This window comes from Hydra vulgaris, chromosome 10 (genome assembly GCF_038396675.1).
Source record: "Hydra vulgaris chromosome 10, alternate assembly HydraT2T_AEP".
Classification (NCBI taxonomy): Eukaryota; Metazoa; Cnidaria; class Hydrozoa; order Anthoathecata; family Hydridae; genus Hydra; species Hydra vulgaris.
Window position 1 is genome coordinate 10,214,086 of NC_088929.1, and position 24,748 is coordinate 10,238,833.

Genomic DNA, 24,748 nt, shown 5'->3' on the forward strand with positions numbered 1-24,748 from the left:
AGATAAAAAAGTATATATAATTTTTTATATTCAATTTTTTAAATCGTTTTGATTAGTTTTTTGTATAATTTTTAAAAATGAATTTAAAATATTTTTTTACTATTTGAAGTTCAAAAGTTCATATCAGAAGGAAAACTTCCACATTTGCTGTTTTATGGTCCACCAGGAACTGGAAAAACATCAACCATTTTAGCAGTTGCTAAACAACTATATTCTCCTAAGGAATTTCATTCGATGGTTTTAGAAGTATATAGCTTTTAATTCATTTTCCATTCTAACTTTCTTAAGTAAAGATACTAAACACTAATTATGCTATTTAGTTGAATGCATCAGATGATAGAGGCATTGGTATTGTTAGAGAGCAAATCCTTGGTTTTGCAAGCACAAGAACCGTATTTAAGTAAGTCTTTTTATCATTTCTTATAACTTTGATTTTTTTTTTTTTATCATTTATTATTTATTTTTATTACACTTTTCATAATTTAAAAAAAAAATTAGGGGCTTTATTTAGATCTAAATTCAAACTTGTGATACTTGATGAAGCTGACGCAATGACAAACGATGCCCAAAATGCACTTCGAAGAAGTATGTTTGTGGTTTTATCAAATTTTCAATTATTTTACTGTAATTGTTTAGTTCATTTTAAGTATGTTTTTTGTTATGCACTAATAGTTATGGAAAAATACACAGAGAATACACGTTTTTGTTTGATCTGCAACTACTTAACTGGTATAATACCTGCTATTCAGTCTCGATGTACCAGATTTCGATTTGGACCACTAGATGCTGATCAAGTATCATTAAGATTAAAGCATGTTATTCAAGAGGAAAAGTAATTTTAATGCTGTATACTAAATAAACTCTAAATTAAATTTTTTTCATTTATAGTTTTTACAAAAATAGTTTCAAATATAAATTAAACGTATATAAGTTTACAAAGACAATAAATATAATGTTTATTATTAAATATTTATGAAATAAAAAAAATGTTAAAATATTTATTACATTATATTATAATATATAGTTAAATCAAGTTGTTAAAATTAAATTACCTATATTCAAATATTTCATATTAAATCAAATTTTTTACAAATACAGAAGAAATAGTTAGTTACTATAGTTTATCGCAAATTCCATGTCAAATTAAAAAAAAAAAGTGTGCAAATCTTAAAATTTTTGGATAAGACTAAATTAATGGGCATTTGGTGGAATATGTATCTTCACACAAAAGATCTAATAACTTTTAATGTTAATCCAATCAAATTATGTTATCCAGATATTGAACAAATAAGGTGTGGAGAAATGATTGGATGTGTCTATAGAAGTCTAAATTTTGCAAGCAGAATGATGCTTAGAAAATCGGTTCTAGCTGCAAAAAGTATTTACCACAATGGTACTTTTACAGATTATTTGTTGGCTTTAGATCAAAATAGGTCTGAGTTTAGCTTTAAAAAACTTTATGAAAATTAGAAATGAATGCTTTTTGTCATAAAATGTGTTCTTGTCAAAAGTCTGACAATGAAGCTACTGGTATTTATATGCCTTTTATCAAGATCAGCCATGCACATTACACTTTGACATATGCATGGTCATAGTCACTTTAACATGTGCATGAGCATAGTCATTTTGACATGGAAATATTTAATAAATACTAATAACTTTAAATTTTCTCTCAAGCTTTATTAATAAAAAAGGTGACGATTTAAGTTATACATTATTTTAAGTTAATGAAGAAAAATATCAATGATTGTTATGATAAATTTGTAAAAGCATAATGGCCCAGAATAAGAAATATACATGGTGGCCTGTGATAAGAAGCATATGTGGTGGCCTGTGATAAGTTTATCCCACAATCTGAAAAGTAAAGACAACTAAGAAAATATGAATTTTACCTAAAAAAAAAAATGCAAAAATATACAAATTTCATCTAGAAAAATGCAAAAATATGCATAATCAACATGGTGACCTGTGATAAGAAACATACACGGTGGCCTGTGACAAGTTTATCCCTCAATTTGAAAAGTATAAACAACTAAAAAAATATGAATTTTATCTGAAGCAAAGCAATTTATTAGCAATAAAAGAAGATAATGGTCAAAGTTGATAGCATCAAGTAGAATTAATCACAAGTTGTTAGCAAAGTATAACTATACTAAAATTACGACTTAAAGTTCCGTTTATATTGCATCTAAAAAATTTGAAAATGACTTTTAGTACATCAGGAAATGTACCAATAAGTGTAACTTTGATGTTTTTGTTACATCAGCAGGTTTACCAAGAGTGTAGAAGAAGATTCAAACATAGTTCCAGTTTTACCGAAGTGGGGATAAATGTGGTCTTTTGAACTATAGACCTGTTTTCCTTTACCTGCTTACTGTAATTTTTAGGAAAGGACTATAAGAAATATATAGTTAAGCAACTTTTAGTTAATAGTTTCATAATTAAAAATCAGCATGGTTTTTTACCATCACAATTCTACTTGAAATTATGTTTTAGCATCTGAAAGATATTTTAGCCTAACAATTGATTAAAGATGAATTGAATAAAGATGAGAATATAGATAAAGATGAATCTTTATCTATATTCTAGTTACTGACTTTTTTTAAAAGTTCTTCATAGAAAACTTGTATTTAAAATACATGTTTTCTATGAAGAATTTTTATTTTAAATACAACAGAAAATAATATTGACTCCAGAACCTGGCAGCACACTATTTTAGTATGTCGACATGTTATCTAAACGCGCATTTATACTTATATGCATATAAATTTTTATATGCCTTTAGATTGGGATCTAAATTTACCGTTTGCGGTAAAAAAGGGCTCTTAACAACCCCTTGTCTTTAAAAGTGACAAAATCAAGTGTAAATATATATATATATATATATATATATATATATATATATATATATATATATATATATATATATATATATATATATATATATATATATACAGGGCTCGAAATAAGCGACATTGGTCGGTAAAAAGTGACATATATCGGTCATTTTGTCCAACATATTTTATGTGCAATTATTTTCTAATTATTTTAGTTGTTCCAAAATTATAAATAAGTTCAGTATTGTATAAAAATTTTATTTTTAAAACTTTTTATTTTTTATACAAAACAAAATTGAAGTTAAACACATGGTTAGGTTAATAAAATATTTCATTTTTTTGAGTTAATTCATTTTTTAAAAGACGCCAAAACATTACATTTTTTTGAATTAAGTAGCCCGGTTTTTATCATTTGTATTAAAACATTGCAGTTAATTATGAATTTAAAATTAAAGTTTAGTATTTTTTTTTTGTGTCCCATGGTTTTTATAAATTTTAAACAAATATTTTAGCTTTTAAATTTATTTTATAAAAATTTTAATGTAATAGTTATATTAATGCTTATAGAAACCAGTTTTTATTAAATTTGAGTTGTAAATTGGAATTGTAAAAAGTGTTTATAAAATTAGAAAACTAGAAAAAGTTTGAAAAGATTTATAAAAAAATACATATTTATATAAATGTAATTACGTATAATATACTTTGGTAATTTAAATAAAATGGGTTTATTGTAAATTTTATAATTAATTTTTTACTTTATTTTATTAAGTTATAAACTTAATAATTTATGTATTTAATATATTTACATAGTAATTGATGTATTTATTAGTTTTGTATTTTTATTATACATTTTTATTACATATTTTATTATGTATTTAATAGTTACATAATTTATGTGTTTGATATATTTTTTAATAATTTACAAAGCATTTCGCATAATATGTTAATTTTCTAAAGACGTAATTTAAATATATTTGAGCTTAGATTTTTTCTTTTTCTTTAAGATTTCCTTTTTGTTAGAAATTTATTTAACAAATTTTCTTTTTATTTTGAGCGCATTTTAAAAACACCTAGATTTGTAAAAACAAAATACTTTAAGCGTGTTTAGGAATAGCGTTCAATCGCACTTCTTTAATTTTTATCAGACTCAGACTGAACCATTTCAATTTTAAACAACTTTTTTACTTTACCAGTTATATGCATGAAATTTTAGTATCCTAAAGTCAAGGCGATAGAAATTGATTTTCTATCACAAATTTAATTTTATTCTTATAACAAATTTACTTTTAGTATGCTTTAGAAACATTATCGTTAAGTGTGAAAAATAACATCTTGCATATTCCTTCCATTTACTGTGTCACAAATTGCAGCTCTTTCGATTACCTCCGCCGATTACCTATTCCAAAGTTTCTGGGCTTATTTCTCTTATTTCTCTAGTGATGTTTCCCTTTAGCTCCATTAAAGATTGCGGCTTGTTGGCATCAACGTTTTCCTTTAGATATCTCCACAAGAAAAAGTCTGGGCTAGTGAGATCATGAGAACGAGATAGCCAATTGACATCACCAAATCGAGAAATAATTCTTCCATTAAAACATTGCCAGAGTAATTGCATGCTTTCTCTTGCAGTATGAGCTGTTGCTCCATCATGCTGGAACCACATTCTAACTCGATTTTCAATTGCTCGCCATAAGAAATTTTGAAGCATCGCTCTGTACCTCTCTCCTGTCACAGTCACAGCATTTCCATCATCATCTTCAAAAAAGTATGGCCTGATAATTTCAGTTCAATTTCAAGTTCTCGTAATCGAAATAAAAATAAAACTATGTGATTTTCACAACTTTAAGTTTCATGCTATTGCAATCACCAGGTGAAATACAAATGTAGTTTTTTTGTTAAAAAAAGTTATATACAATTAAAACTAGTTTTAATTGTATATAACTTTTTTTAAACTATATTTTGAAATTAATTTAAGAATAATAAAGACATTTAGAAGTTAACTCTGTTTTTTTTATTAAGTAGCTCTTCAGCATTTTTGTAAAGTAAAATTATTAGTTTTTCATATGAACAAAGTAAAAAAATTTTTTAAACAAATAAGTATTTTTAGACAAATTGTATTTGTCTGCAATCTTTTCAATTGTTTTAGTATTTAGTATAATATTTAACTTTTTTTTCATAGTGTTACAGTCACTGATGATGGTATGAAATCCTTGATCAGACTTGGAAAAGGAGATATGCGAAGATCATTAAATATTTTACAGGTCAGAATAAATTTTTTGTTAAATCAGGTGACTAAAATTTTTTTAACCCGGACTGTATTATTATTAGGTATTTACTGAACAAGTTATTTTACAAAAATAAAAAGACTTGTGAAGGAATGGTATTGGCATTCCTGTGGAGAACCCAAAGTTGTTGCACTACTTTTGTAACTTTGTTACACTAGCATCACAAATCAGGCTATAATGTTTCTTCTTAAAACATGACTATCATATAACTCCTTAAAATTTCTCAATCCTGGAATATCAATAATTTGCTCTGGCAAAGAGTTCCAGTGTTTCACTATACGATTTGTGAAAAAATATCGCCTCTGTTCACAATGCTTCACCAGTTGACACTTTAATCGCATAGCATGACCACGAGTACCACCAGCCAGTTCATCGCAAAGAAAGGAGGAAAGAGACATCAGTGGGTGATGCCAGTTAATGACATCAATCTGACTTATTATTTTAAAATGCTGTATCATATCACTTCTGATCCTTCTCTCGGTCAGGGTGGTAAGTCCTAGTTTTTTGAGTCTTTCATTGTAAGGCAGTTTTGAAATCAAAAAAATTACTTTTGTAGTTTTTCCTTAAATATTTTCTAAAATATTGGTTTCTCTAACTTGATATGGTGACCATGATTGAAATGTAAATTCTAAATGTGGTCTAATATAGGTTATATAAAGCGATTTCTACAGATTTAAACCTCTGTGCTGAAATGCTATTTCAAAAATTCCAAGTATTCAATTGGTCTTCATAGCAACAGAATCTATTTGCATCTTACCTTAGAGGTTATCAGAGGTGAGTACACCTGAATCTTTTTCAATATAGGTATCAGCTAATGTGACTTTTGTGCCATTGTCATCATACATATAGTATTTTTGATTTGATTTAGTTGATCCTTAAGCAATATGCATGACCTTACATTTTGTTATATTAAACTTCATCTGCCAAATTCTTGACCATCCAACAGCTTTATTGATATCAGCTTGTAAAAAATCTACATCTGATGGTGAGCTGATTACCCCAATGATTTTCTATCATCAGCATATAATTTTATATTGTGTGTCAAATTATCTGGTAGGTCATTAATATACAACACAAAAAGAAAGGGGTTAAGGACTGATCCCTGTGGGGCTTCACTAACTATATCTTTCCATTCCGATGTATTTGGTCCTATTTTGACCCGTTGCTGCCTTTTATTTAGCCATGCTTTAATCCATTTAGCGAGCCACTGTATCGAAGGCTTTTTCAAAGTCAGTAAATATTAAATAGACAATATGAAAATATCACAATTGAGTTGACACAATTATGATATCTTTTGATATCATAATTGAGTTGAAATAGTTATGATTAGTGATGATGGAAGTTCTATTTTGGCATCGGTTTCAGACAAAATTTCAATTTGAACCGATACTGAAATTTCGGTTTCGGCACTTTTTATAAATTCAGTAAAAAGTAAAATTTCGGTTGAAAAACATACTGAAAAACAAAAAATTTGTAAAATTTTAAATTTTTTATCTAGTATAGAAAGAGTTATTTTTGAGAATTTTCTCATAACAATATTGGAGTTAGACAGTCATTGAGTGTTTTGTACATGCAATTAAAATGCTTAATTTGCTTATGTGAATTAAAATTAATATTCCTAGAGTTAACTACTTCAATCTCATCCTTTTTTGTTTTGTTTTGGTCGATCACTAATTATGATATCTTTTTTTTTTTTTTTTTCTTTCAACCATAAAACCTATCAATAAAAATTTACAAATGCTCATCATAAATCAATAGAAAATGGATAGGTGTCACTCATATAGTTACAAACTAGTCAATGGAGTGACACCTAAAAAACATAAAAAAAATATAAATAAGAGAGAAAATAAAAAGAAAAGATTGTTAAACAAATAATAATGATGCATGTAATAATTATAGTAATAATACAAAATAATAATAATAATAATAATAAAGTATCAATAGCATTAAGAATAATTATAATACAATATAAATTGTATGTACATATCATAGATAATAATTAAATATAATAATAACAATAGTAGCAATAATAAATAAAGTAAAAATCAAACCACTTGTTTTTTAAAGAAATTATATATTAAAGACAACTTCAGTACAGAGAGAAGTTATGAAGAAATACACTTCAATAATATATTTTTAAATTGAATTCTGTTGAGCAGTAATTAATCCGTAACAAGGTGATATTTTTTTAGACATTTTTATTAATGCAGGAATTCACTGGTTCCATTGGGAAATACATTGTTGTTTCATGAAAACTTACTATATTTAATTGTGTTGAAAAAAGAAGATTATAGTTTACTATTTTCTGTATACCTGGTGTGATGATTGTGAATTTCATTTGTTTTAATAAAAAATTTAAAAAAGAGTTTGGTAGTTTATTTTGGAAAAAGTCAAACACAAAAAGGAAGTTGTAAAACTTTACAAAATCATAGAGTTTAAGGATTTTTAGTTCAGAAATTTTTTTTTGGATATCAGATCTCATTGGTGAAAACATCATTATTCTAATAGATGCGCGTTGTAAAATAGCAATGCTATTAAAAAGTTACTTTTTTAATAGCATTGCTAATTTAAAAACGATACAACAATAGCAAAGGTGAGAAGAGAATAAAGAAAAATAAATCATTCGAAGAGTTTGGATAGGAACATAGTATCAAATTAGAGATAGCATACTGTTAGCTTGTGTAAGTTTTTTTTTAAGATGATACATTTGATTATGTCAAGATAGGTTTTTATCAAGATATACTCCAAGGTATTTTATATATTTTGATGGAAAAAGTTTTTTTCCGTTAATTTTAATTTTAATATTATCAATTAGTAAATATTAGTTTTTTGAGGGGAATGAAAAATAATGTATTCAGTTTTATTGATATTCAACTAAATATGATTGCTATTTAACCAGTTACATAAGCAATGAAGATCTTGATTAACTTTTTTACAAAGAGTCGTAAGTGATTTGTTGATATATAAAAGATTGGTATCATCAGCATAATGATGTACTTTAGATTTTTTTTAATGAATAAGATAAATTATTTATATATAATAAAAACAATAACGGTCCAAGAATAGAACCTTGTGGAACACCACATTTAATAACTTTATGTGTGGATTCAAATCCATTAATTGAAACAAACTGAGTACAATCCCTAATATATGAAGAAAACCAATGATTAGCAATACCACGTATTACGTAGTAGTTTAACTTTTTTATTAGAATGTTGTGATCAACCGTATCAAAAGCATTTTGAAGATCTATAAATACACCACAAGCAAAGGAACCTCTGTCAATTGCACCATGAATCAATTCAGTAATGCTAATAAGAGCATGAGAAGTGGAGTGACTTGAGCAAAACCCAAATTGTCAAATATGAAAACAAGCAGAATTATTCAAAAAGTTGTAAATATAAGAATACATAAGTTTTTCTAAAAGTTTGCTGACATTTGATAATAATGAAATTGGTCTGTAGTTATTACATTCAAGTTTTGAGTCTTTTTTATGAATTGGGATAACAGAAGCAGTTTTTAAGATATCAGGGAATACACTGGTGATGAATGACAGATTAAATAGTTCAGAAAGCACAGGAAAGATATCATTTGCAAGAGCTTTAAAAATAGATATTGGAATGCTGTTAGGTCCCGAAGCTTTGCTGTCATTAAGAGAATGAATAATAGATAATACTTTGTTTTTGTCTGTAGGTTTTATGAATATTTAGAATTAAATATGATTTAATAAATTCTTAGTTATTAACTTATAATATAATTTTATACTTATATTATAAGTTAATAAGTAAAACTAAAGTAACAAACTATATATATATAAACTATATAGATAATAATAGTAATAATAATAAAAAGTGTATATAATAATAAGCAATAAATTAAAAAAAATAATGGTAGTAATAATGAAAAATGAACAAAACAAATCTAGAAAAATAATAATAATAATAAAATAAGAATAATTACATTAAATTAAAAGCATATTATAAAATAAACAAACTAAATTCTTCTTAATTTTCACTACAATATTCTAGTTCTACTATTGCTTTTTCTTCTTTCTTCTTTCTTTTTTTTTAGTTTACTTAATTCTTCTTTTCTTTTTTTTTTTTCTTTACTTTTTAATTTTTACTTTTTAATTTTAATTTGCGAAGACCTACCACCGAAACCTACTTAAGTATACTGATATCACAATATAAGTTTAATCTCAATAAAGTTGATATCTCAATATATAAACTTATATTTTATATCTCAATATAAGTTTTTTTTTAACTTCATTTTTCAGTTATTGGCACAGAGTATATATATGATATTTAACTTTAATTTAAATTTAAGGATAGTATGGTTACATGTGTTATAATTTTAACAATGTATATTAATAAGATATATTGTTAATAATTTATTTTCAAATTTAACCATGAAGTTTGCCAATAATCCTGTTTTATACTTTTTATATTTTTAAATCAACAATATAGCGATTTTGGAGGCGCTATAAGTTGTTTTAGATTTAAAAAAGTTCATACAGAAAGGGGTAAATATAATTTTATTTCTTTCATATGTGGAAACTGCTGTAACCAAAGATTGTTATTTGTTACATCATATAATAAATATTTTAGTTCTTGCATATCTTTTGAAAGTATTAGTTATTTTTTAAATTATACATTAAAGGTCGGTCATAAGTTTTAAATCAAGAACTAAAAACCTAAAAATCTAGAACTTAAAATTTTGTGCACTTGCAATAATAAGTTTAAGAATTTTTAACATTTTAAGTATTTAATATGCTTAGCATATCTTACTTTAATAGAAATTATGTTGAAATATGATTTTAAATATAGAGCATTCAGTTTTACAATGCAGATGAGGTTTATTGAATCATATACTTCCAGTAAATCAGTCATTTTTATCAAATAGTTAAAAAAGGTACATACATTATCTTTGTGAGAACTTTTTACTAGTGATGTACTATGTGAATTAGTTTTAGGCCAAACAATATTCATCATTTTCATTAACAATTTGTTTGATTTATTATAATATTTGTAAAACTTCTTAAAGTGACTCCAATATTGCAGCAGCTAACAGCATTCTTGGCTTGTAAAAAAATCTGTTTGTTTATAGGCATTTCATTGTTATGGTAATAATATCTTTATCTTGTTTATGTCCATCCTATTGGTTTAAAGATGTCACTAATTGGCTAGTACCTAAAAATAACATCTGCCGCTCTTTGTAAAAATTATAAGTTTTTTTTTTACATATTTGCTTTGCCTGGCCAAGGTCTCTTTGATAATTAAATTTTACTTTTTGATATTGGACAAACAAGGTGAGCTTAGACCTTCCTGGGATGCGCTGGGGTTTAAACTCTGTACCTTCCACTTAAGAAGCTAGTACTCTATAACTACTGTATACTCAATGAGAATCAATTTTTTTTTAAACATCTTCGCTTCCAACAAGGCTGCAAGCAGCCACTAATTAAAGTTGGAAGTTACTGTAAGAGAAAAGATGAAGGTTGTAGAGCAAGATAACGGTTGACAGACGATTTAAAAGATTGCAAATTATATGAATCAGGAAAGCAAGATGAAGGAAGCGAATTCCAAAGAACTGATGTTCGAGGAAAAAGACTAGACGAATAAGCGTTTTTGGAGCACTTAGGAACAGTCACAGAAAAAGGATGACACTTAATTGAATGACGAGTAACACGAGAATGAATTTTAGTAGATGGCACAAGAGACGCTAGCTCTTTAGAGCAGTGCCCATTATAGTATTTGTAGAAAAGAGAAAGAGAAGCAACATTACGACGATGTGATAATGGTTGGAGGTTGGCTGCAAGAGCAGGTCCAACTATGTTTACAATGCGTTTTTGCACCTTGTCTAAAAGAGAAAGGACATCATTAGAAGATCCGCCCCAGATATGGCAACAGTATTCCATACAAGGCCGGATTTGAGATTTATAGAGATAGAGAATAGAATCCAGAGTAAGAAAGTGGCGAGCTCGATAAAGTGATGCAACCTTAGCAGATGCTAATTTTGCAACCGATTTGATATATGGTTTCCAGGAATGATTGGAAGTAAGAGTTAATCCTAGAAGATGAAGAGTAGGTGACTCATCAAGTACATCACTGTTCATAAATATAGGAAGATCTAAATTATTGCGATAACGATTGGCTGAAAAAAATTGAGTTTTATCTGAATTAAAGTTCACCAGCCACTGTGAGCCCCATGCTGTAGCAGAAGTGAGATCCTTTTCAAGCTCAAATGCCCCCTCCAGGCAATCAGAGGGTGTTGGTTTCTTATCACGACAAGAATAAATGGTAGTATCATCAGCAAACAATGCCACCTTAGATGTGAGAATATCTGGAAGATCGTTAATGTAAATTAAAAAGAGTATAGGGCCAAGGATAGAACCTTGAGGAACCCCTGAAGTTACAGAATAAGAAGAAGAGTGTTGTCCATCGAGGACAACTTTTATGCTACGATTGGAAAGGAAGGATTCAATAATCTTAAAGATGTTGCCAAATACACCATAAGAAGAAAGCTTATGGAGAAGACCAGCATGCCAAACTTTATCAAACGCTTTTGAAATGTCAAGAGCGATGGCCTTAACCTCTCCACCTTCATCTAATGCACGATAAAACCTGTCAGTTATTACTGTTAGCAAATCAGCTGAAGAACGAGAAGATCGAAATCCATATTGATGGTCAGAAAGTAAGTTATTAGGTCCAAGATGAGAAATTAAGTGTTTGTTAATTAAAGATTCAAAAACCTTGCTTATGATAGGAAGAAGACTAATAGGACGGTAGTTAGACGAATCAGATCGCTCCCCAGAATTTTTGAAGATAGGGATAATAGATGCGGCTTTCCAGCAGGCTGGAAAACAAGACTCTGATAAGCACTTGTTGAATAGTTTTGAGAGTATAGACGACAGCTCCGGAGAACACTTCTGCAAGACAATAACAGGTATGTTGTCTGGGCCACAAGCTGTAGAAGAGTCTAGGCAGGAGATCACTTTAGATACAGATGCTGGAGTGATATGAATGTCAAGCAATGTATCAACCTGTTTGTTGGCAATATCAGGTAGAACGCATTTAGTGGAATCAAGAGATGATATTGATGAAAAGTTTTTAGCAAACAGTTCGGCTTTGTCTTTAGGTGAGGTGACAAAGTCTGAACCATACAAGAGAGGTGGAATTATAGATTTGCCCTTATTATTGATATTATTAAAGATTCTCCAGAAGTCACGAGAGCCTAATTTTTGAGATGAGATACGAGATTTCATGACCTGAGAATAGCGGGTTTTGGTGTTAGACAAAACCTTTTTACAGTTGTTTCTAGCAGTAATAAACAGACGTCTGTTTTCTGGAGAATTGTTTTGCTGATAAATATGGAAGTAACGGTTTTGATTGGCAATCGCAGCAGCACAGTGTGAGGAAAACCATGGAGGAGAGTGAGGCTTGACCTGGAATCGTCGAGAGGGAAAAAAAGATTCCATGCCAGCCTAAATCCACGAAGTTATGTAAGAAGCACATTTGTCGACAGGAAGTTGAAAGATTTCTACCCAAGGGCCATCACGAAGAAAATCACGGAAAGAATCCCAGTCAGCTTTACTGTAGTTGTAAGAGGTTCGATAATAGGAGGATTCAGGTGATGAAGAAGAATGAGATATTAGTTTTAAAGAGATCAAACTGTGATCAGAAGCACCTAAGGGTGAATGTGGAGAAACTGAGCACTGACCTGGATCAGAAACAAGACATAAGTCAAGTAGAGAAGGTAAATGATTAGGGTTGTCAGGAAAGCGAGTTGGAAAGTTGACTATTTGAGTTAGGGATTGAGAAAGGCAAAAGTTATGGGCTTTAATGCCTGCAGAGTCACTGACACTAGAGCCAAGCCATTCAGAGTGGTGAGCATTAAAGTCACCGACAACAACTATATTAGCTGATGGATAAAGAGAGAGGGCTTGGTCAATATGATCAGAAATAACGTCAAAAAGAGTGCAGTCTTGAGATGAAGGAGAGCGATATAGAACAAAGAGAAAGGCAATAGAGTGAAGTGGTGCTAAACGAAAGCACATGAAAGAATAGTCTGTGGATTCAAACCTAGTTTCACGACAAACAGGTGAATTCTTACGAATGTAAATGCCCAGGCCAAGCATGTGACTATTGGAGTCTTTACGAATCAGAGGAAGATAACCATCAACACTAAGATCACAAGATGAGACAGCTGAACTCAAATTAGTCTCACAAAGAGCAAGTAGGTCTGGTGAACTTTGCAAGAGATAAGACTCAACAGAAGAAAAGTTACTTCGAAGACCACGAATATTAGTGAATGATAGGTTTAGAGAACTTGGTGATGATGATGGTTTTTTGTGTTTTATAGTTTTTGGTACTTTATTCATTTTTAAATTAGTTTGAAGAACTTGACTCAAAGCATAGATAGTACTCAGAACACCGTTTAATAGCCCAAGCAATTGCCTCATTACTACTAATAAACCCTAAGCCGTAACAAAGGGCTCCAAATGTGGCCTCCTCAATGCACACCAAAAGTACAAACAGGGACACCATCCATGCGCAACATGGCACTGTTAATACTTTGATATTTTTCAGCTGTTGATGGAATCAGCCTCTCTGAGAGCTACCACAGAGTTCGGGAAACCTGACTACCAGCCGGCCTCAGAACCATAAACTGAGTTTTAGAGCTGTACCCTCATAAGGAGATAATAGAATGAGTTGCCTATTCGTAAAAACAGTGACACAAGCAAACCCATGCATTGAGTCAAGAAGATCCAGCATTCAACATCCTAAACTGGAAACAATGTATTAAAAATACATCTGCGCCAGCCTAATAGATGAAGAAGGGGTGCAAGGCTGGTCAACAGATAGAATCTGTTTACCCCTTAAGTCTTTGCCTAGGAGGCCTTCTACAAGACAGTAGCTGGGTGCATTTAACATCTGCCCAAGATGAGTATTTTTATCGAGACACCATCTCTAGCCTTTACTCAACCAAGAGCCCCAAGGCAGGGGGTGTTTTATATCGGAGTTGGCATCTCCTAGCCTTTGCCTAAAAAGGCGTATCCTACAAGGCAGCAGGACATGAAGCAGATTGTACTGGGTTACATGTTACCAGTAGCAGGATAACCTGATCTGACGAACAATTTTCTGTAAAAACAAATTTTCTGTAGATTCAAAATAAATATAGTTGCTTATTATAATATTATTACTTAATTTTAAATAATAGATTAGCAGTTTGAAAGATTTGAATGTCTAGCAATGAGCTAACCTGTTTTCTCAGGATGACATGTGGGTGATTCAAAATTACATCAAAATTTTTTTTAGTCTAGAGTAAAAACTTATAAGGTGTGCAGAACCTTGTTTTATATATAGATTTTTTCTTTTTCTTTTTTTTATTGAATTTAATGTTATTAAACTTTAGAGATAATGTTAGAAGAAAAGTTCTTTTCAAGTAGTTCTCTTTTATTCTTTGGATGACTAATAAAGTTGGACCTTTTTATGATGATTGAATGTTAGACTTTTTATGAGAGATTGAATGTTAGACTTGTCTTTGTTAATGACACTGTTAAATTTTAAAATACAATATTTAGTAATTTGAGGATATTGAATCTTGTATCAGAAAATATCTTTTTGCATCAATATCTTACAATGCTAAAAATTTTTTTTACCCAGACAAGACGAAATAAAAGCTTTCATTCCTGAATCTAGGAGATCCATAATCCAATTTTTGAATCTAGGAGACCCAATTTTTGAATTTCTGAATCTAGGAGATGATCCAATTTTTGTAGCAGAGACAAAAGACATCAGGTCTTTTGTCTCTGCTACAAAAATTGGATTTGTCTTATCATAGATAATCTTTATATTTTAGATTTTTGTAGCAGTTGTAGAGACAAAAGACATCAGGCCAAGGATTGTCATAAAATAAAGTCACAAAAAAAATCCCAATGAACCTCAAGGTAATATTATAAAGGGTAGGTCTGATAAAGAGGAAGTACAGGATAAAAGTTTTAGTGAGATCAAAGCATGATCCAAACCAACAAAAATTTAATAATAAGAAATTGAGTACGAGCTACGGTCAGAGAAAAGATGTAAAACCATGGAGTAAATGTAAGTAATTAGGGTTGTCATGAATACAAATTACAAAGTTACCTATCTTAGTTTGAGACATTAAGAAAAACATCAGTTTTTAAGTGCCTAATTTAAATTAGTTTCACAAAAAGCAAGTAGAAATTTTAGAGGTATGATTTAACTGATGAAAAGTTACTTTGCCACAAATATTTGAAAAGGATAGATTGAATTATTGATGTAAATTATAGATTGAATCATGATTGTTTTTTATGTTTAATATTTTTAGGTATTAAATTAATGTTTTAAATTATTAGTGAACTTGACTCAAAAACAAATAATGTATGATACCCTAGGCAATATTCTATACAGTTGCATCAGTCCAATGAATCTAAAGTCATAACAAAGGGCTGCTTACGTGCCCTTGGCAATGCACACTATTCACAGAGTTACACTGTTTTATACTCAGATATTTTATAGTTGTTAACAGAAACATCTTCTCTGAGAACTAACACTAAATTTAAGAAACCTTAGTACCAGCTGAGTTCAGAAGTATTAAACTAAGTTTTTGAACCAAGGAGTAACAAACAAAAACCCACGAATAGAATCAAGAAGGTTAACTATGTAGCATAGATTTTATATCAGTCTATTATATGATAAAGGAATGGAGGCTTGTTAACAAAAACTTCCTGTTTACCCTTTAAGTCTTTGCTAAGGAGATCTTTTACAAAAAATTACTCAGATGCAGTTAACATTTGCCTAAGAAGATGTTTGAAACATCTTTCTATTTCATTATTAGAATTGTTGTTACTTATTTATATTAGTTCTTGTATTGTCAGTTATATTAGTGGGGTGGGAAGTCCAAAATTGCCTCTTTTTTTTTAGATTTTTTGAAGTTTTACAACTTATTAATAATTTTTCATGTTGATTTTGAGTTTCTTAACAAATCAAAAAAAAGTAATTATTTTGATTGTTAAATTAAATGTCATTATTATTAAAAATTGTTAAATTAAATGTCATTATTATTATTAAATAAAAGTTAATTAAAATCCCTAGTAAATTTTTTATTTATTTTGTTAATAAAGTATATATTTGTTGTGTAGTTATAAGTAACATAAAAAATTAGGGATTATACATTTAAAAAGATCACAAAAGAAACAATTTGTTCTTAATACCAGTGAAAATGCTAAATAACTTTGTTAAAAGTCATCACAGATGATTTCGGATTGCTGTGAGGGCTTATTGTTATTTATATTATATTATACTTTAATGCAGTCATTTTCTTTCTTGAATTTTGTATTTTGCTTTAAAAGTAAATTACAGATTACTTGCAGTGCCATTTGCATTACTCTTATTGAGAAACATGCAACTCTAATCACACATAATAGGTATAACTTTATTTTATTGTTGCACATTAGGAGGAGCGATAATATTATGAGAATTATCTTCAAAGAATAATTTTGATTTTGATCTGGTCACGCACGGTTGTTGTGGTTCACTTACATCTACAAATTTAACTTTTTATTTTGAAAGTGTCAAAATATTTTTAAAGAGATTTATTTATAGAAAAACATCTACTTAAAAAATTCACCTTGCTAGATTTTGTCAATACCTTTAAGTAGCGATATTCTTATATTTACTTACAAGACATTTTAAATAACAAAATGCGTCATTGTGTAGATATTACACTCTGTCTAATGGGTTTTTCTACTGTTTTTGCAACTTTAATATTATATTATTATTGTATACAGAAAAAAATTGCTGCAAAGATTTTTTTAAAGTTTTTTAGTATCTTTAAATTTTGAAAATAGAAGTAGAAATCCTCTAAAACCCATAAAAAAATTAAATATACAATTGGATATAATTATATTAAAAGATGACAATTGGATATTCTTACTTTATTTGAAAAATTAACAAAACGAGTGAAATTTGTATGTTTGTCTACTGAGCAGTAATTTTTTGCAAAAATTATTTTTTGAACTTAAAAAAGATAAAGAACCATTGGTGAAATAAAAAATATAGAACTTTTTAACTCATAATAGTTTTATGAGTTTAGTTTTTAGTTTTTTTAATTTTTAAGGTTTTTTAAGGTCTTGGACATTTTCATGACATTATTGTATAAAATAAATCTGTTTTTTTTTTTAACTTAGAGCACTCACATTGGCTATGGTAAAGTAGATGAGTCTACAGTTTACACGTGCACAGGAAATCCTCTGCCACAAGATATACAAGTCATGGTTGATTGGATGTTAAATGAAAATTTTAGCACTGCTTTTAAAAGTTAATCTTTTACATTTTGTTAGTAAATGTAATTGTTCAAAATTGTTGTTAATAACAAATGTACTAAGGAATTATATGCATCTAGAATTTAAATACATTTATGTTTTTTGTTATGATATAAAAAAGAAAATATTTTTTTACGGTGTTAAAAAATATTTTCTTTTTTATATCATAACAAAAAAGTCATGCTTTATACTATAGTATGAATTTACATTAATTAGAAATCACAGAAATGAAGCTTGCTAAAGGGTTAGCTCTTCAAGATGTTCTTACTGAAGTTCATGCTTTTATTCATCGAAGTAATTTTATTATTTATTTATTACTTTCTTAATTAAATTTTAATTATTTAAGTTCTATTTTTGTTTTTTTTTGGTATTTTTATAATTGTTTAATTTTTTTAATACTATTTTGTTAGCTTGTTAGTTTGGTTGTTGTAACTTTTTTGTTATTGATTTGTTTTAAATTTAAATTCTTCTGATTTGTATAATGAAGCATAGTAGTAGTAATATCCCTTTATCTACAGAAGAAAATCTTCTAGTTAAATATTTTCTATGAGCATGATAAATATGGAAAATCAAGAAATAAAACTGATGATTTTAGCATCTATGGAATAGATATTGACTTTTATATATTATATATATATAATTTATATATATATAATATATATATATATATATATGTATATACATATATATTAATCTTCAAGTATTTATAAACATAACCTGAATTTTAATCCAAGATGAAATATTTATTTTATATATAGAGCTTGTCAAGATTTAGGCAGCCCTGGCCATAATCCCGGCTACGGGTTTATCAAACCCAGCCCCAGTCGCTTACTAACCAGGCTGTAAAAATGACAGTTTTATAAATTTTAGGGTTTTTAATTTGTTTTTGTTGAAGGTTCCATAATTTTTAAATTGATGCTTTAATCAAGCTTAATGTATCAACCTGAGGAGTTTTAAGTTCTAAATTGATTAAAGTTTTTACTTTGCATTCTCAATTTTTTTTTATATTTCAAAATCAGTGATGATTTTTTTTATTTGGGATTGTCCATAAATTATGCAATGCTAAATTTCACTAATAAACAAAACAAAAAAAATCAAAAGTTTTTCCTTGCATAGCCTTAATTTTAACAAAAATTTTAAATAGGTTAATGAAGTTTAATGAAAATTTCTGCATAAAAGAACTTAAGATCTCCTACTTCTTTTCTTTTAAATAAATTTAGTATTGCGTTATTTATGGACGATCTCTTTATGATTTTTTTGTTATAACAATTGAATACCAAAAACAGGTAATTGAGTGCACAGTTTGTGGTAAACTTGCCTGGGGATGCGAAGCTTAATTATTTGAAATTTCAACTTAATGTTTAACTAATTAAATACTTTTGTTTCATTAGAAAATACTCTTTGATGTCTTTTTGAAAATCCATCTTTTAATTTGAGCATTAAAAAACTTTATTTATTATTATTACTATAATTGTTTTAATGCAAGTTGCATTTAAATAATAATATTCTGAATGTCCTCAGTGTGATTCGAGAACATCCTTGACTCTTTTGGTACAGACTGTACTAGGTTCTGTGTTGTGGTAGCCGGAAATGTGTTCTAACAGCCTGTAAATTATGTTGCAAGTCATCCAGATTTTTGGGTTTAATTCTCTGCACCTTTCTAGAGAGCTTCTCTCTGAAATTTTTGATGGGATTCAAATCAAGATTTTATGGTGGCTATTCAAGACTTAACACTTAGACAATACTATTAAGTCATCCTAAATACTGCACAGAGTTTAATTTTTACCTCCTTAAAATTATTCCTTCCAGAAATGTTGAGAAGTAATTTTTTCACTTAATGCATAGAACTTAATGGAAAAAACTTTTTTAATGTGATTTTATGCACTTAGTGCAATAGAACTTAATAAAAATGTGATGCAATAGCAGCCAAGTCTTTTCTTTGGAATAAAAAAAGGATTAACAATAACAAATTTTATTTTTTCAAAAGGCTAGAAATACTTTATTCATTGTATTACAACTAATGTAATGTAAAACAACTAACAATTTTGTTTTATCTTTTAATTTCAGTGTGTTTTTTGTGTGTGTTTTTTGTGTGTTTTTTGTGTTTTATAAATGTGTAAAGTAAAAAAAAAAAGATACTTTTCGGGCTGAAAATTTACTTAGAGTTAAAGTTTTATTTGCTCTATTTAATAATGGACTTTCTTTCTTTAACATTCTTTTGACATTTTGACATTTCTTTCTTTAACATTCGTTGGAAAAATAATTTTACGCTGTAAAATTTCAAATTAAACTTGAAATTTGAATAAGTACATAAAAGTAAAATAACTTGAATAAATAAACCAATTAATATATCTTCTTATCTTTTTATTTAAGCTCTGTAAATATCAACTTGTTTCTCTGTGCAGCGGCCTTGCTCATCAAGGTTTGTGTTAGAGAGTTGTACAGTTGAAAGAAGGTTTTAACCACAATTATGTAGCCTCCTTATCTGTTGTGGCCTTCTTGACCTTGGTGAGGTGAAATACCTTTAAAAAAAAAATAGCCAGTTTGCTTTTTCATGAAAAATTAAATATTGGTTATTAACTAAATGTTACATCAGTTTTTATTAAATATAAACAATAAAATCACTCAATAAAAACTAGGACATAGGTATCTAACCCCAATTGAGTAAAATAACTTAAAAAGAAAATGAATTATTTTGAAACTTTATCTACATAATTGTAGTATCTTGGCCTTTACAAGATTATTATGCAACATTTCTTTCCAATATCCAAATGAGTTATGTCTACTCAGTTCCTCCCCTAAACAGGGGCGTCACCTTGGAGAGGGTAGGGGGGAGTCTCCCTCTCCCAGAATCTAGAAAAGAGAAGTTGGGAATTTCCTTGCCATGAGTTCGGACAGTTGGGAAATCGGTGATAAAATCAAAAAATATTTTCTAGTTAAATAAAATTAAAATGTTTGTGAAAATCCATCAAAGATCTAATTCTTTTTTGACTTGGACAAATAAACTTTATATTTATTAAATGACTTAAGGCTGTTTTCCACAAGATGAAATAAATTGTGAAGTCATAACGAAGCGCCCTTTTGATTTCCACCTTGTTGTTTTTTTCCCGCAATTTTTTTTTGTTATCAATAATAAAATGGCAGCTGCAAGTTTATGCTGTATGTTTGACTAAAAGCAGTTATTCATTTTTTTTCATACTTTCTACTTTGAAACATGAATATTTATTTCCATGAATTGATTTTAACATTTCTGTCTTAAAAGATATGATAGCATTTAAAATGATATGATTCATTTTTTAGTATAATAATTTTATATAAAGCTTTTTATCAGAAAGTATAAGAAAATAAATGCTAAACTCTGATATGAGCGTTTTGCTCATATCAGAGTTTAGCATTTATTTTCTTATTCTTTTTTCAATGTATAATAGGATTATTAGTCTTATTCTATTATTATAAGACTCTTATATCTTATCACACTTATTAAGAATGACAACTTTTATAAACATAGTATCTGTGTTTGTTTTCCAGCACTAACTATGAAAAGCAAAAGATATAAGTTACAATATTGCATATGCAAAGCAGTATTTAATAACGACTATAAAACCATTCATGAAAGATCTGTTCATGGTGGTATAAAGGTTTATATACAAACAGTGGGAGCCCCAGAGAATCCTTTTGTAGCTTCCTTAGCTTCAAAAAAACGAAAAATGGAACCTCAGAATGCTCGTAACGATGTGGAAGTAGATGATGAAATACAAAGTAGTGAACATACAAAGTTAGACTTGATAATAATTGAGACATCGACTTCAACACGTGGCGTATCCATAGAAGAAGAAACAACATCTTCTGATAAAAAATTTGCAGAAGATGCAAGTTCAAAAATTCAAGATAATGATGAAAACCCAGGTTATGTTGTGTCCAGGAACAAGTAGAGAAATTTACAGAATTAAATTCTAAATCAGATCATTTGACCCAGTTTCCTGACCGAGATGAAAAGGATGACACGAATATTATTAACTTGGATACTACTGAAGTAAGCAGTGAAACAACAAATTGGATTTCGTTCATGGGAAATTTTGGTGTTTTAATAGATAATCTTAAAGATTCTAATGACATTTATAAAAAATATTGTAAAGAAGAATTAGTAAATGAAAAATTCGCTGCAATGAAATTGTGAATGCAACAAGTTCTGTGGTGGACATGTCAAAAAATGTTTTGAAAATGGGAAACGCTTTTATAAGAAAACTCGATATCAAAGTTCAAAATATTATAATTGACAAATCAGATTCATTAGCATTGATAAGCCATGACCCAGGTTTATGTCCACATACAATTACAATCAAAAATTGTATTTAATCCAGTTAGGGCCACACCAACCAAAACTTGCTAGTTTCCCAAGTGACGATAAAAATAGATTTAATCCCTAGTGGTACAAAGAGTTTGAACATTTAGAATACAGCACCCAGAAGGTTGCCACATTTTGTTTTGTCTGTCGCCTTTTCCCCAAGGGTGTTGGAAAGAAGGGAAAAACTGAAGATGCTTAGATAAATGTTGGGGTGAGATCTTGGTTCAAAATGAAAAGCTATGGAAAAGACAAACTTGGAAAGCTTTAGGCGCACTTTACCTCTCAAGCACATAAAGTTGCATTAAGTGAATATTGTCACTTTCTTATGAAAAAAGGACATATAGATCAGTTTATTGATAAATCCAATAGACTTGCTCTAATAGAAGAGCAAAAAATAGAGGTGCAGAATAGAAAATTCTTATCAATACATGCAAGACTTTAGGAAGCCAAGGGCTAGCCATTAGGGAATCAGACAGTGCTAATCAAAGTAACTTTGTTGCAGTAGTGAATCTTATTTCTTGCCACAATCCAACACTAAAAGCCTTGAATGAAGATAGAGCCCTTCATCCATATAGAGTTACATACACAAGTCCATTGTCTCAAAATGAAATGATTAGTTTACTTGCAACTGAATTAAAGAGTAAGATCATTGATGAAAAAAACAGCACCAATTTTTTTTCAGTGATGGCTGACACTACTCCCAATATGTCACATAAGGACATGATGAGTATAGTTGGAAGATCAGCCAGTGAAAACGGTGAGATTCGGGAAAGGCTTTTAAAATCTGTTGAATGCACTGATAAGACTGGAAAAGGGTTGGCTGAGCTAATTTTATCTTCTTTACATAAAGAAGGCATTGACACATCAAAGATGGCTTTTCAGTCATATGACTATGCGAGTTCAATGTCTGGACAATTTAAAGGAGTACTAAAGTATATAACAGATGAAGTTGACCATAATGTACCTACATACCTTGTCAAGACCACAGAACAAACACTGCTCTTGAACATGCCTGCAATGTTAATACTTTAATACGAGAATTGTTTAATGTCCTCGAACAGTTGCATGTTTTCTTCACATCAAGCACAAAAATATTTAGTCATTTAAAAGAAAAACTTGAAGACATTGACAGTGCAATACAGCTTGTAAACCTGTCTAGAACAAGATGAACCGCACAAGCAAAATCTGTTAAGGCTTCAAATCAGTGTTTAGAGAAGGTTATTGATCTTCTTCAGGGCATCTCAAATAATCAGATTTTTGATACTAATAAGAGAGCTAAGGCGATGGGACAAAAAGTAACAAATTTCGATTTCATTTTTACTAGACGTGTTTTGAATTAAATATTTTGTATATATGTAAAGGAAGCTATGTTTTATTAAAAGAAGTTAATAAATGCTGATAGTTGGCAGTTCATGAGAGTGAGTGCAGTGTAGTATAACAATCAGTAGATTTTGTAAATAGGACAGAAATTGTTTTCTTGAATTTTTGAATTATAAAAAACAGTTGTGAAAACTATGTTAAGCAGTCTACTATTGTAGAGACTAATTATATACTATAATAATTTAAATATAACTATATTTAATTTTATATAATATTTATTTAAAGAACCAATCTTTTGTCTTTGGAAGTTTAATCTTTAATTATTTTGACTTATTAATAGCAAAATCAATTTTTTTTATAATGCTTTTTTAAATCTCTGTCTTGTTGCTGTTTTAATCTCTTTTGTTTAGCTTTTCTTTTTTCTTTCTTTTTTCTTCAACATAAAAATTTGGGTATGAAAGATCATGATCATTGACAATGGCAATTTTGGTGAACTTGTTTTAAAACACATTGGACTAAAATGATCAACACTTGTATTTAATACAGGGACAAAATGAGTCTCGTTTGGTAAAGGAATTGTTTCAACAGCTTTTCCTTATAATAGATCAGATGAACTATTACTAATTGAATTTTGTTTCAAATTTAAAAGTCTTTGTATGAAGAATACAAATTGTTAGAAATACCAAAACCATTTTGAAAACAGAAGTTAAAAGTATTCAGTTGCTCAGAAGTAAAACATATTTCCATAACAATATAATGCTGTGTTGTTAACTAGTTAATCTAAATCCACATTTACAATTTCTAGTCTAGAGGAAATGCCTGTGTTTTCAGTTGTGTTAATCCCATTATCAATAAGAGAAAAACTTGAATTAGAATTTATTTGTTTTTCAAAAGTTTTATTCAGTGATTTTTTTTCAAATTTAAGGTATTCATTTTGCAGGGATGGAAACTTTATTCCAACAAACTCTCATTCCCTAGTAACTGAATAAAGTGAATTAATAAATATCATACCACATGATTGAAAACCAGAAATAATGTTAGCAACTGGGAAAGCTTGATCCCGAGATTTTTTTGAATAACCTACAAAAGTTTGGCTTATTGACTGTAACAGAGTAGGTGTTTATTAAATCATGATAATCAAACGACTGTAACCAGTAAGAACAATCTAGCATCACAACAATTTCATTGTTGTTGTCAATAGCAACTGATAATAGTTCAACCGAATTGTGAAAATCATGGCCATCAACTATTAATACCTGTGGCCTGTTCTTCCAATGTTTTCCAAAAATGCATTTGTAAACCAAAGATATCCTATTCCTTGCTTTGTTCACCCAGTCTCACTAACACACCATTTTGAACCACTTGGTGCATCACTAATATTAAAAACTTGAAATGATTTTATTGTTTTACCTTTTGGTATTAGATGTAGAAACTTCACCAGCAGCATTCACAGCTGCGATCACTGTGATGGTCTCTCTTTTTTCCTGTGCATCCAAACATCTTCAGTGCAAGACTGAAGATGTTTGGAACCTTGTGCTGCAATAATTTTAGTTAGTTTAATTGAAGTCCAGTTTCGTCCATATTCCAAATAGAAGAAAACATAACTGGAGTATCAATCTTATTA

The 24,748-nt window shown here is 28.9% G+C and overlaps 1 protein-coding gene across 4 annotated transcripts in view; it reads left to right on the forward strand.

Annotated features, from left to right (window-relative positions):
- Positions 1-24,748, forward strand: part of LOC100208083 (replication factor C subunit 5) — a 52,818-nt gene that overhangs the window by 21,014 nt on the left and 7,056 nt on the right. For all 4 annotated transcript variants that reach the window (XM_065807232.1, XM_065807229.1, XM_065807231.1 and 1 more), the window contains exons 4-10: positions 110-246; positions 321-400; positions 512-585; positions 673-832; positions 5,014-5,095; positions 17,325-17,454; positions 17,676-17,753. In XM_065807232.1, the coding sequence (XP_065663304.1) occupies positions 110-246; positions 321-400; positions 512-585; positions 673-832; positions 5,014-5,095; positions 17,325-17,454; positions 17,676-17,753 (741 nt within the window). The remainder of the gene's footprint in view (positions 1-109; positions 247-320; positions 401-511; positions 586-672; positions 833-5,013; positions 5,096-17,324; positions 17,455-17,675; positions 17,754-24,748) is intronic.